The sequence below is a fragment of the Pristiophorus japonicus genome, chromosome 20 (genome assembly GCF_044704955.1).
Source record: "Pristiophorus japonicus isolate sPriJap1 chromosome 20, sPriJap1.hap1, whole genome shotgun sequence".
NCBI classification, from domain to species: domain Eukaryota; kingdom Metazoa; phylum Chordata; class Chondrichthyes; family Pristiophoridae; genus Pristiophorus; species Pristiophorus japonicus.
The window spans coordinates 88,507,188-88,521,355 of record NC_091996.1 but is presented as its reverse complement, the minus strand read 5'-3'; the positions used below and the strand labels follow the sequence as shown (position 1 = coordinate 88,521,355).

At 55.1% G+C, this 14,168-nt stretch overlaps 1 protein-coding gene across 2 annotated transcripts in view; it reads left to right on the top strand.

Moving 5' to 3' along the window:
* Positions 1-13,778, top strand: part of tfr2 (transferrin receptor 2) — a 75,704-nt gene extending 61,926 nt beyond the window's left edge. For both annotated transcript variants that reach the window (XM_070863496.1, XM_070863497.1), the window contains exons 14-19: positions 2,011-2,078; positions 5,748-5,824; positions 6,951-7,035; positions 10,887-11,114; positions 12,487-12,627; positions 13,478-13,778. In XM_070863496.1, coding sequence (XP_070719597.1) covers positions 2,011-2,078; positions 5,748-5,824; positions 6,951-7,035; positions 10,887-11,114; positions 12,487-12,627; positions 13,478-13,723 — 845 coding nt within the window. In that variant the 3' untranslated portion in view covers positions 13,724-13,778. The remainder of the gene's footprint in view (positions 1-2,010; positions 2,079-5,747; positions 5,825-6,950; positions 7,036-10,886; positions 11,115-12,486; positions 12,628-13,477) is intronic.
* The last annotated feature ends 390 nt before the right edge of the window (positions 13,779-14,168 follow it).

Below are 14,168 nucleotides of genomic sequence, written 5' to 3'. Positions count from 1 at the left end.
ATCTCGTCATCAATGCCTGCCCTTGTTGATAGGAGGCTCCAGAGGTATGGGGCAGGCAGAACACTTGTTGTCCTCCAGTACCGAGTCCAGGAAGGAGGGAGCAATACTGGGGCCTCACTGTTGGTTTGTACAGGTCCTCTGTTTTTTTTTTAACTCTGTATAAACTAGATCCTGTTTCTTTGTTACAGCTTTAGCAACTTGTCCCATTGGCAAAACAAATATATTTAGCAAGCACAGGGGTCAAAATTGGGTCCCGCTGTTTTTGAGACATTGTCACCACCCGCATGCTGATTTCACCGCCGGGCATTCGGTGCAGGCCTCAAACTGACAAATTCGGCTTTTACGGCCAAAGATGAGAGAACAGCGTTGTAAGGTGGCGTGGAGCATCCCTCCTCGGGCGGGAGGTGAGGGGGCCGACTAGATCTCGCATCGGGAGGCTGGCCCCAGCATGGAAGCACTGACCACACTCGACCAGCTCCGCTGGGCAGGGCCACATTGTCCGCATGTCCCCGACACGAGACTCTCAAAGCAAGCGCTCTACTCGGAACTCTGACACGGCAAGCGAGCCCCAGGTGGGCAGAGGAAACATTACAAGGGACCACCCTCAAAGCCTCCCTGATAAAGTGCAACATCCCCACCGACACCTGGGAGTCCCCGGGCCAAAGACCAGTCCGCCCCAAGTGGAGGAAGTGCATCCGGGAGGGCGCTGAGCACCTCGAGTCTCGACCCGCCGAGAGCGTGCAGAAAACAAGCGCAGGCAGCGGAAGGAGCGTGCGGCAAACCAGTCCCACCCTCCCCTTCCCTCAACCACTGTCTGTCCCACCCTGTGACAGGGACTGTAATTCCCGTATTGGACTGTTCAGTCACCCGAGAACTCACTTTTAGAGTGGAAGCAAGTCTTCCTCGATTCCGAGGGACTGCCTATGATGATGATGAGCTGAGAAAGGGGAAGGAAATGAAAAAAGAACCTCAAACCTCTCCGACCCGCACACACACACACGCACACTTCCCCAACTGTTATCGAAAAACGAAAAAAATGAAGAAATAAAAAAGAACATAGCTTGCTCTCTGGGCGATTGCGCCCGAGTTCCGCTCTTTACTGACTACTTTTTCCAGGCTGTGTGCCGGGAAGGCTGACTAAATATCGCGATCGAGCCGCCAAGGGGGCGTTACACGCTGGTTTTAAGGTGGTTGGTGGAAGGTTTAGAGGGGATTTGAGGGGAGAGGGCTTCTTCACGCAGAGGGTTGTGGGGATCGGGAACTCGCTGCCTGGAAGAATGGTGGATGCAGAAACCCTCACCACTTTTAAGAGATGGTTGGATGGGCACTTAAAGTGCAGTAACCTGCAAGGTTACGGACCGAGAGCTGGTCATTGGGATTAGACTGGATGACCTTTTGTTGGACGGAGCAGATATAACGGTAAGTACTGCAGGGAATCGAATACGACCAGGGTGATCTCCTGGACTAGTGTCAATCGCCTGGATGGGTCGGAGAGGAATTTTCCCAGATTTGTTTCCCCAATTGGCTCCTGGGTTTTTATCTGGTTTTTGCCTCTCCCAGGAGATCACATGGCTCTGGTTGGGGTGGAGTGTAGAATGTTTCGGTGTAAGGGGTGTCGCAGTTGTGTGAGGCGGACTGGTTGGGCCGGGTGCTCTTTACCTGTCCGCCGTTGTTCGTGGGTTTATATGTAACCGTCAGGGCTGCTGAGCGAGGGCCGTGCGGCTCTTTGTCGGCCGGCGCGGACACGATGGGCCGAGATGGCCTCCTTCTGCGCGGTAAATTTCTATGTTTCTACGGATGGCATCACCAGGCGGTCGGCGTAAGCCGGCACGGTGTTACCTCTTGGCGGGTCTGCCAAAGAGCTGACTGAGCGTCTCCGCAGGCGCGAGTACCGCTTACCGTCGGCCTTTGCCGGTACCGTTAGCCGCCTGCCCCGCGCGGTAACGGGTGGCGGTAGACACAGAATTTCAACCCCGCAGTGCCCGCACTAACACCCTGCTCATTTTCCAGGGGGCGACAGACTCTACATTCAGTCCAGTCCTCTGCTCCGCAACCTGATCGAGCCGGTGATGAAACAGGTACGTTCGCTCTACGCTGGCTTGCCCGCCAGTCTCTCACGGCGGGAAAAGGCCATTCAGTCCCTCGAGGGTGTTCCACCCGTCAATCAGATCGCGGCTGATCCGTATCGTAACTCCATCTTGCCCCGCCTTGGTTCCGCAACCCTCAATACCCTTACCCAACAAAAATCTATCCATCTCCGTTTTGAAATGTTTAATTAGAACATAAACATAAGAACATAAGAATTAGGAGCAGGAGTAGGCCATCGAGCCCCTCGAGCCTGCTCCGCCATTCAACAAGATCATGGCTGATCTGGCCGTGGACTCAGCTCCACTTACCCGCCCGCTCCCCGTAACCCTTAGCAGCTTTTTTGAGGTGAGAGAGTTCCAGATTCCCACCGCCCTTTGTGTGAAGAAGTGCTTCCTGACATCACCCCTGAACGGCCGGGCTCGAATTTTAATCTTTTAATCCAGCTATTTACAATATACATTAACGATTTAGATGAAGGAATTGAGTGTAATATCGCCAAGTTTTCAGATGACACTAAGCTGGGTGGCACTGTGAGCTGCGAGGAGGATGCTATGAGGCTGCAGAGCGACTTGGATAGGTTAGGTGAGTGGGCAAATGCATGGCAGATGCAGTATAATGTGGATAAATGTGAGGTTATCCACTTTGGTGGCAAAAACAGAGAGATAGACTATTATCTGAATGGTGACAGATTAGGAAAAGGGGAGGTGCAACGAGACCTGGGTGTCATGGTTCATCAGTCATTGAAAGTTGGCATGCAGGTACAGCAGGCGGTGAAGAAGGCAAATGGTATGTTGGCCTTCATAGCGAGAGGATTTGAGTATAGGAGCAGGGAGGTCTTACTGCAGTTGTACAGGGTCTTGGTGAGGCCACACCTGGAATATTGTGTTCAGTTTTGGTCTCCTAACCTGAGGAAGGACATTCTTGCTATAGAGGGAGTGCAGCGAAGGTTCACCAGACTGATTCCAGGGATGGCAGGACTGACATATGAAGAAAGACTGGTTTGACTAGGCTTATATTCACTGGAATTTAGAAGAATGAGAGGGGATCTCATAGAAACATATAAAATTCTGGCGGGATTGGACAAATGAAATGCAGGAAGAATGTTCCCGATGTTGGGGAAGTCCAGAACCAGGGGTCACAATCTAAGGATAAGGGGTAAGCCATTTAGGACCGAGATGAGGAGAAACTTCTTCACTCAGAGAATTGTGAACCTGTGGAATTCTCTACCACAGAAAGTTGTTGGGGCCAGTTCGTTAGATATATTCAAAAGAGAGTTAGATGTGGCCCTTACGGCTAAAGGGATCAAGGGGTATGGAGAGAAAGCATGATCAGCCATGATCTCATTGAATGGTGGTGCAGGCTCAAAGGGCCGAATGGCCTCCTCCTGCACCTATTTTCTATGTTTCTATGTTAAGCCCCCCTTGTTCTGAACACCCACCCTACCAGAGGAAATAGTTCCTATCAACTCTGTTGCTCGCCTCAAACACCTCGATTAGATTGCCCCTTAATTTTCCACCTTGGTGTGGCTGAGCAGAAACCAGGGGAGGGGGTTTAGAGGTTGGGTATTTTGCGTTTCCTGATTTAGGATTAATTCGGTCGCTCTTTCAAAGAGCCAGCACAGGGCACCATTAGATTCCAGGTTTAACTTTGCCAGTCTCTATCCCGCAAAGCTCTGTGGGATCGCCGCTCCAACATCTCCTTTCGAGGGTGGGAAATTCGCTCAGAACTCCGACCCGCGAGACTGGGCATCGAGGGGCCAAACACTCTGGTATCAGGCGAGGTGCCGGGTTAATCCGAGAACCCCCAGCCCCCCGAGCCGAGAAGTGGCCAGGCCACACACGCCGGTGTGGAACTGTTGGCGGGACCCCAGCCTCGACAGTCTCAGGGGAAGCAGGTGGGACAAGGGGTATTAATGCAATTATAGATCGCACACACGCGCGCACTCAGACACGCACGCATACGCAAACACGCACTCAGACACGTGCACACACAAACCCGCGCTCAGACATGCGCACACACGCAAACACGCGCTCAGACATGCGCACACAAGCAAACACGCACTCAGACATGCGCACACACACAAACACGCGCTCAGACATGCGCACACACACAAACAGGCACTCAGACATGCGCGCACACGCAAACAGGCACTCAGACACGCACGCACACACAAACGCGTACACTCACAAACACGCACTCAGACATGCGCACACACAAACATGCGTGCACACACAAACATGCGTGCACACACAAACACGCACTCAGACACGCACACAAACACACGTGCACACACAAACACGCACTCAAACACGCGCACACACACAAACCCACACACTCGCTCTCGCACACACTCTCTCACACACAAGCACACACACACTCACATTCTCTCTCACACACACACTCTCTCTCACCACACACACACCCACACACACTCTCTCATACACACACACACACACTCATACATACACACACATACATACACACACACATACATACACACACACACACTCTCTCATACACCCACACACACTCTCTCGTGCACACACACACACTCATACATACACACACACACATACATACACACACACACTCTCTCATACACACACACACACTCTCTCATACACCCACACACACTCTCTCATACACACACACACACACACTCTCATACACACACACACCTACACACACTCTCACACACACACCTACACACACACACCTACACATTCTTTCACACACACACACACACACACACACTCTCACACACACACACACACACATACTCTCACACACACACACTCACACACACACCCACATACACACACTCTCACACACACCTACACACTCTCACACACACCCACACACACACTCTCTCACACACACAGACCCACACTCTCTCATACACACACACACACACTCTCTCATACACCCACACACACTCTCTCATGCACACACACACACTCATACATACACACACACATACATACACACACACACTCTCTCATACACACACACACACACACTCTCTCATACACCCACACACACTCTCTCATACACACACACACACACTCATACACACACACCTACACACACTCTCACACACACACCTACACACACACAACTACACATTCTCTCACATACACACACACACACACACACTCACTCTCACACACACACACACACACACACATACTCTCACACACACCCACATACACACACTCTCACACACACCTACACACTCTCACACACACCCACACACACACACTCTCTCACACACACAGACCCACACTCTCTCATACACACACACACACACTCTCACACACACCCACACACTCTCACACACACACACACACCCACACTCTCTCATACACACACACACACACTCTCACACACACACACTCTCTCTCACACACACACACCCACACTCTCTCACACACACACACCCACACTCTCACACACACACACACACCCACACTCTCACACACACCCACGCACACACACTCTCTCATACACACACACACTCTCTCACACACACACACCCACACTCTCACACACACACACACACCCACACTCTCACACACACCCACACACACACACACTCTCTCATATACACACACACTCTCTCACACACAGCTCTGATCCAACGTGTCCTTCCCTGACAGGTTGTCAGCCCGAAGTGGAGTGGTCAGAGTGTCTACGACCAGATCAAGGCGCGGAATCCCGACTCCATCAGCCAAATGTAGGTACAATATTGGGGGGGGGGGGGGGAGGCGGGGTGGGGGAGGGGCGCGGGGCGCGAGTTGGGGGGGGGGGGTTCCTATAGGAACGCACGCCAGTTCCTCCCAGCAGTGAGCCCTGATCCCAAACTAAAAGCAAAGGTTGCTACACATGGCTTCTCCTGAACAGATTTGGCACGGATGGGGACCAGTCTTCGGTCCCATCACCTGAGGAAATCCAATCCCACAGAGGCGTTGTAACTGGAGCCTGAGTGTGTCTACAGCATGTACCAGCCACACAGGCTGTGGAGGGCGGGGGGACTAACTGGATCGCTCTTTCAAAGAGCTGGCACAGGCACGATGGGCCGAATGACCATTTGCCGTCTTTCAGATGAGACATTAAACCGAGGCCCCGTCTGCTCTCTCAGGTGGACGTAAAAGATCCCACGGCCACTATTTCAAAAAAGAGCAGGGGGAGTTCTCCCCAGTGTCCTGGGGCCAGTATTTATCCTTCAATCAACATAACAAAAAAAACAGATTATCTGGGTCATTATCACATTGCTGTGTGTGGGAGCTTGCTGTGCGCAAACTGCCTGCCGCGTTTCCCACAATACAACAGTGATCACACTCCACAAGTACTTCATTGGCTGTAAAGCGCTTTGGGACGTCCGGTGGTTGCAAAAGGCGCTATATAAATGTAATCAATTTCTTCCCTTCTCTCTCTCTCCTTCCCGCCCTCCCTCCCTCTCTCCCTTCCTCCCTCCCTCCCTTCCCTCCTTCCCTTTCCCTCCCTCTGCTCCCTTTCCTCCCCGGGAGATAAACGGCAGCAGATTAGAATGTAACGTATGCCCCCGTGAGCATGCTCACAGGTTGGTTGAGCTGTTGAGTTGGGAGTGGCTTAGCCAGTCACGGTGATGTTCTCAAGACTCAATAAAAACCCGGCCCGTTGGGATCCACGATGGGTACCGCTGGTTGTGAGCCTGGTGGATGAACCGGTGATGTGTGGTGCGATTGTTAAACCTTTCGTTAACAAACCAACTAGCTCTTAACAGCAATGTGTTGCTATGAATTCTGAAGCCAAGAACCCATGAAGCCAATACGTTGCACTAACAGACGCTGTACTAAACCTGTCCCGTTCTCTCTGAGCAGCATACAGCCCCTCACCATGGACAGCAGTGCCTATCCCTTCACTGCCTTTGCCGGAGTTCCGGCCATGGAGCTCAGCTTTCGTGAGGTGAGTCACAGCGGCCAGAATCCCCTCCCCCACTGCCTATCACAACAGCAACAACAACTTTATATAGCGCCTTTAATGTAGTGAAATGTCCCAAGGGCGTTTCACAGGAGCGATTATCAGACACAATTTGACACCAAGGCCACATAAGAAAATATTGGAGTTAAAAACAGAAAATGCTGGAAATACTCAGTGGGCCGGGCGGCATCTGTGGAGAGAGAGACAGAGTTAACGTTTCGGGTCGATGACCCTTGCTCAGCACCGGCAAAGTTTGCGATGTAACAGATTGTTGAGGAAGTGCAGGAGGCGGGGAAAGGGGGAGGAGAGGGGAAGAACAAAAGGGAAGGTCAGTGATAGGGGGAAGGCAGGCGAGATTAGAGAGACAAAAGGGATGGTGAGTCAAATTGAAACGGTAACGGCACAAGTTAAGAAACAAAAGATGAATCTAGAGAGGGTGTGGGTGGCGGAATCATCACTGGGGCAGCGAGCACAGGGGAGTGATGATGGGTGAGCGGGACTGGGTACGGGTTAGGACACGGGGCAGTGAGCACAGGGGGTGGGGAAAGAGAAAAGAAAGAGGAGATTGGAAAAAAAGCTTGGTCAAAGAGGTCGGTTTTAAGGAGCGTCTTGAAGGAGGAGAGAGAGGCGGAGAGGTTTAGGGAGGGAGTTCCAGAGCTTAGGGCCCAGGCAACAGAAGGCACGGCCACCAATGGTTGAGCGGTTATAGTCAGGGATGCTCAGGGGGGCAGAATTAGAGGAGCGCAGATATCTCGGGAGGTTGTGGGGCTGGAGGAGTTTACAGAGATAGAGAGGGAGCGAGGACCATGGAGGGATCTGTAAACAAGGATGAGAATTTTGAAATTGAGGCGTTGCTTAACCGGGAGCCAATGTCGGTCAGCGAGCACGGGGGGTGATGGGTGAGCGGGACTCGGTGCGAGTTAGGACACGGGGCAGCGAGCACGGGGGGGTGATGGGTGAGCGGGACTCGGTGCGAGTTAGGACACGGGGCAGCGAGCACGGGGGGGTGATGGGTGAGCGGGACTTGGTGCGAGTTAGGACATGGGGCAGCGAGCACGGGGGGGTGATGGGTGAGCGGGACTCGGTGCGAGTTAGGACACGGGGCAGCGAGCACGGGGGGTGATGGGTGAGCGGGACTCGGTGCGAGTTAGGACACGGGGCAGCGAGCACGGGGGGTGATGGGTGAGCGGGACTCGGTGCGAGTTAGGACACGGGGCAGCGAGCACGGGGGGTGATGGGTGAGCGGGACTCGGTGCGAGTTAGGACACGGGGCAGCGAGCACGGAGGGTGATGGGTGAGCGGGACTCGGTGCGAGTTAGGACACGGACTGCCAAGTTTTGGATCACCTCTAGTTTACGTCGGGTAGAATGTGGGAGGCCGGCCAGGAGTGCGTTGGAATAGTCAAGTCTAGAGGTAACAAAGGCACGGGTGAGGGCTTCAGCAGCAGATGAGCTGAGGCAGGGGCGGTGTTACGGAGGTGGAAATAGGCGGTCTTAGTTATGCTGCGGATATGTGACCGGAAGCTCATTTCAGGGTCAAACGTGACAGAAAGGTTGCGAACAATGTGGTTCCGCCTCAGACAGGAGTCACGTTGAAACTATTCAGTCAGGTGGACAGACTGGAGAGACTGGGATTGTTCTCCTTCGAGCAGAGAAGGCCAAGAAGAGATTCAATAGAGCTGTTCAAAATTGTGGGAAGGGTGGGTTTTGATCGAGTAAATAAGGAGGCGCTCTTTCCAGTGGCGGGAGGGTCGGTAGCCAGGGGGACACAGCTTGAAGATAATTCACAAGGGAGCCCGCGGGGGAGATGGGGAGAATGTTTTATTTACGCAGTGATTTGTTGTGATCGGGAACGCGCTGCCTGAAAGGGCGGTGGGAGCAGATTCAATCGTAACTATCAAACCGGGAATGGGATAAATGCGTGGAGGGGAAACGTTTGCTGGGCTGTGGGGAAAGAGCGGGGGGGGGGGGGGGTGTAGTGGGACTGATTGGATCGCTCGCTCACAGAGCCGGCACAGGATAGGCACGGTGGACCCAATGGCCTCCTTCAGCGTTGTGCGATTCCATGAAATGATTGAATTTGGTCTTTAATCTGGCCATTGCGCGCGCCGAGCTTGGGGAGGGGGTGATGAGCCCCTCTGGAGGGTGGGGGGTGGTGAGGAGACTGTCCCGCCCGAGTCGAGGACGCGTTCGCGGCAGCATCGCTGCTTGCGCCCGTGTAGCGCCGGCGCTCCCCAACCCTTCCCCAGCAGCCGCCCTTGGTCACAGAACCTGCTCAAATGTCGGACCGACAGCGAAACATCATCATCATCAGAGGCAGTCCCTCGGGATCGAGGAAGACTCGCTTCCACTCTCAAAGCGAGTCCTCGGGTGGCTGAACAGTCCAATACGGGAATTACAGTCTCTGTCACAGGTGGGACAGACAGTGGTTGAGGGAAAGGGGAGGGTGGGACTGGTTTGCCGCACGCTCCTTCCGCTGCCTGCGCTTGGCTTCTGCACGCTCTCGGCGACGAGACTCGAGGTGCTCAGCGCCCTCCCGGATGCACCTCCTCCACTGAGGGCGGTCTGCGGAACACAGTCGCAACATCGCACCCTCGTTTACCGGCCCCTTCGTCGCCTCGTCTTGTGAGATGTTGTCCGTGGCTCAGTGGGCAGCACTCTCTCGCCTCGGAGTCGGAAGGTCGTGGGTTCGAGCTCCACCCCCAGAGACTTAGACCATCAGAAATGGGAGCAGGAGTCGGCCATTCGGCCCCTCGAGCCTGCTCCGCCATTCAATGAGATCGTGGCTGATCTTCGACCTCAGCTCCACTTTCCCCGCCCGATTCCCCATATCCCTCGATTCCCTCTGAGCCAGAAGGTTGTGGGTTCCAGTCCCACACCCGGGACTTGAGCACATAAATCCAGGCCGATGCTCCCAGTGCAGTGCTGAGGGAGCGCCGCACTGTCGGAGACGCTGTCTGCTCTCTCAGGTGGACATAAAAGATCCCACGGCCATCTATTTCGAAGAAGAGCAGGGGGAGTTCTCCCCGGTGTCCTGTGACCAATATTTATCCCTCAATCAACGTCACTAAAACAGATTATCCGGGTCATTATCACATTGCTGTGTGTGGGAGCTTGCTGTGCGCAAATTGGCTGCCGCGTTTCCCACATTACTACACTCCAAAAGTACTTCATTGGATCTTTTACGTCCGCCTGAGAGAGCAACGGTTTAGCGTCTCATCTGAAAGATGGCCCCTCCGACAGTGTGGCGTTCCCTCAGTACCGCCCCTCCGACAGTGTGGCGCTCCCTCAGCACCGCCCCTCCGACAATGCGGCGCTCCCTCAGCACTGCCCCTCCGACAGTGCGGCTCTCCCTCAGTACTGTCCCTCCGACAGTGCGGGGCTCCCTCAGCACTGCCCCTCCGACAGTGCGGCACTCCCTCAGCACTGTCCCTCCGACAGTGCGGGGCTCCCTCAGCACTGCCCCTCCGACAGTGCGGCGCTCCCTCAGCACTGCCCCTCCGACAGTGCGGCGCTCCCTCAGCACTGCCCCTCCGACAGTGCGGCGTTCCCTCAGTACCGCCCCTCCAACAGTGTGGCGCTCCCTCAGCACTGCCCCTCCGACAGTGCGGCGCTCCCTCAGTACTGCACTGGGAGTGTCGGCCTGGATTTTGTGCTCAAGTCCCTGGAGTGGGGCTCGAACCCATGACCTTCTGACTCAGAGGCGAGAGAGAGAGTCCTGCCCACTGAGCCACGGCTGGCACTGTGGAGACACACGGGAGAATCTGCGTTAGTGTCGGACAGGGGGGCAGTAAGGTCGGGTCCAGGATCACTGTGACAGCTGGTTCCTCTCCGTAGTTCAACAGGGCCTACCCGTTCCTCAACACCAAGCAGGACACCTACGAGCTATTGAACAGGAAGCTGAACGGAAGGCTGGAGGACGTGAGCCGGTCGGTGGCCGAGATGGTCGGGCAGATGGTGATTAAACTCACCAACAATGACCTGCTGCAACTCAACTACCAGGTGTACAGCGATGAAACCCTCAACTACATCACCCAGCTCAGCACCTTCTCACAGGAACTGCAGGTATTCTCTTGTATTCTGTATCTAACCCCGTGCTGTACCTGCCCTGGGAGTGTTTGATGGGACAGTGTAGAGGGAGCTTTACTCTGTATCTAACCCCGTGCTGTACCTGCTCTGGGAGTGTTTGATGGGACAGTGTAGAGGGAGCTTTACTCTGTATCTAACCCCGTGCTGCACCTGCCCTGGGAGTGTTTGATGGGACAGTGTAGAGGGAGCTTTACTCTGTATCTAACCCCCTGTACCTGCCCTGGGAGTGTTTGATGGGACAGTGTAGAGGGAGCTTTACTCTGTATCTAACCCGTGCTGTACCTGCCCTGGGAGTGTTTGATGGGACAGTGTAGAGGGAGCTTTACTCTGTATCTAACCCGTGCTGTACCTGCCCTGGGAGTGTTTGATGGGACAGTGTAGAGGGAGCTTTACTCTGTATCTAACCCCGTGCTGTACCTGCCCTGGGAGTGTTTGATGGGACAGTGTAGAGATAGTTTGAATACGATAAAATGAGAGAGAAAATTACACTTAACATTGAATTAAAAGTTTAAAACAAAATCATATTAAAAGCAATGACTTCTCTCTTTCCCGCACTCTCTCTCTATTTCTTGCTGTGTCTCCCTCACTCTCTCTCTCTCTCTTCACTCTCGATCTCTCTTTTTCTCACACTCTTCCTTTTTTTCTCTCTCCCTCTATCTCCCTTTCTCTCTCCTATTTCTGGCTCTCTCCCTAATGCGCCCCCTCAAACTCTTGCTTTCTCTCCCCTCCCTCCCTCTCTTTTTCTCTATCCCTCACTGTCCCTCTGTCTCTCCCCCCTCTCCCTCACCCTGTCTCTTCTATCCCACCCTCTCCCATCTCTGCCTTGCCCTCTCTTTCTATCCCTCAATCTCTGCCATCCCCCTCTCACTTTCCCTTCCTCTCTCTCTCTCTCACTCCTTCCCTTCCTCTCTTTGTCTATCCCTCACGGTTCCTCTCCCCCTCAACCCCTCTCTCTCTTTCCCACTCTACCCCTCTTCCTTTCTATCCCTATCTCACTCTCTCTCTCTCTCTCTCCTTCCCTTCTTTGCTCTCCCTCCCTGTCTCTCTCTTGCTCTCTCTCCCTCTCCCGTTCACCCCCTCCCTCGCTCTCTCTCTCTATCCCTCTCCTTCACTCTCCCACCCTTCCCCTCTCTCACTCTCCCTCTCCCGCCGTCCCCCTCCCTCTCCCGCACTCCCCCTCCCTCGCTCTCTCTCTCTCTCTCTCACTCTCCCACCGTCCCCCTCCCTCACTCTCTATCCCTCTCGCCCCCCCCTCTCCGCACTCCACCTCTCCTGCACTCCCCATCCCTCGCTCCCTCTCTCTCTCTCTCCTGCCCTCCCACTCCCTGCACTCTGGGCCTGTTCACAGAATTATGGCCTCACCCTCCAGTGGCTGTACTCTGCCCGAGGAGACTTCAACCGAGCGGCCGAGGCACTGACCAACCTGATCGATTCATCGGACGGGAAAAACGAGAGGCTCAATCGCATCTACAACGATAAGATAATGAGGGTGATTATCAGGGAGCCAGGGCCTTCAGTGGGGAGGGACGGGGGAATGGAGAGGGGGAATGGGGGAATGGAGAGGGGGAATGGAGAGGGAGGAAATGGGGATGGGGGAATGGAACGGGGGGCGGAATGGGGAAATGGAGAGGGGGAATGGGGAAATGGAGAGGGGGGAATGGGGAGAATGGGGGAATGGAGAGGGAGGAAATGGGAAGGGGGAATGGAGAGGGAGGAAATGGGAAGGGGGAATGGGGGAATGGAGAGGGGGGGAAATGGAGAGGGGGAATGGAGAGGGGGAAATGGAGAGGGGGGAATGGGGAGGGGGGAATGGGGGAATGAAGTGGGGGAATGAAGAGAGGGGAATGGAGAGGGGGGAATAGGGAATGGAGAGGGGGAATGGGGAATGGAGAGGGGGGAATGGGGGAATGGAGAGGGAGGAATGGGGAGAATGGGGGAATGGAGAGGGAGGAAATGGGGATGGGGGAATGGAGAGGGAGGAAATGGGAAGGGGGAATGGAGAGGGGGAATGGAGAGGGGGAAATGGAGAGGGGGGAATGGGGAATGGAGAAGGGGGAATGGGGAATGGAGAGGGGGGAATGGGGGAATGGAGAGGAGGGGAAATGGAGAGGGGGAATGGAGAGGGGGAAATGGAGAGGGGGAATGGGGAGGGGGGAATGGGGGAATGAAGTGGGGGAATGAAGAGAGGGGAATGGAGAGGGGGGAATGGGGAATGGAGAGGGGGGAATGGGGGAATGGAGAGGGGGGAATGGGGGAGGGGAGATGGGGAGGGGGATGGGGTGAGGCGGTGCCTTGGGGAACAATGGCGGTAATATTTGCTCCTGCACATTTCCCAACAGGTGGAGTTCTACTTCCTGTCTCCGTACGTGTCGGTGACGGACTCGCCGTTCCGGCACATTCTGCACGGCCGGGGCGACTACACGCTGCCGGCCCTTTACCAACACTTGCAGCTGCTGCGTGTAGACCCCGCCCGCTTCGACGAGCAGTGCTTCCGCAGGCAGCTGGCCCTGGTGACGTGGACCCTGCAGGGGGCCGCCAACGCACTGAGCGGCGACGTCTGGAGCCTGGACATCAACGGCTTCTAACGGCCCGCAACCAATCAGGGCTCTCGTCACTGCCCCACGAGCCCGATTCTCCCAGTCGTCACGGTGAGGGCGGGGGGAGGGAACGGGGGGGAAGGAGCGGGAGTTCAGGGGTCGTGGGGGAGAGCGCGGAGGGTTCGGGGGTCGGGGAGAGGGAGCAGGGGTTCAGGGGTTACCAACTCTACTGGAGATTGTGTCCCTCTCGTCCCTGCCCTGCCTCCCCTCGCTCCATCCCCTCCATCTCTTCACCCCTCCCTTCCCTCTGTCCCTTTCCCTCCGTCCCTCCCTCCCTCTCTCTCTTTCCCCTCCATCTCTTCCTCACTCCTCTCCATCCTTCCTTCTCTGCACTCCCTCGCTCCCTCCTTCCCCTCCCCCCCCACCCCTTCCCTTCCCTTCCCTCCCTCCATCCACTCCTCCCAACCACCCTCCACCCCTCCCACCCCATCCA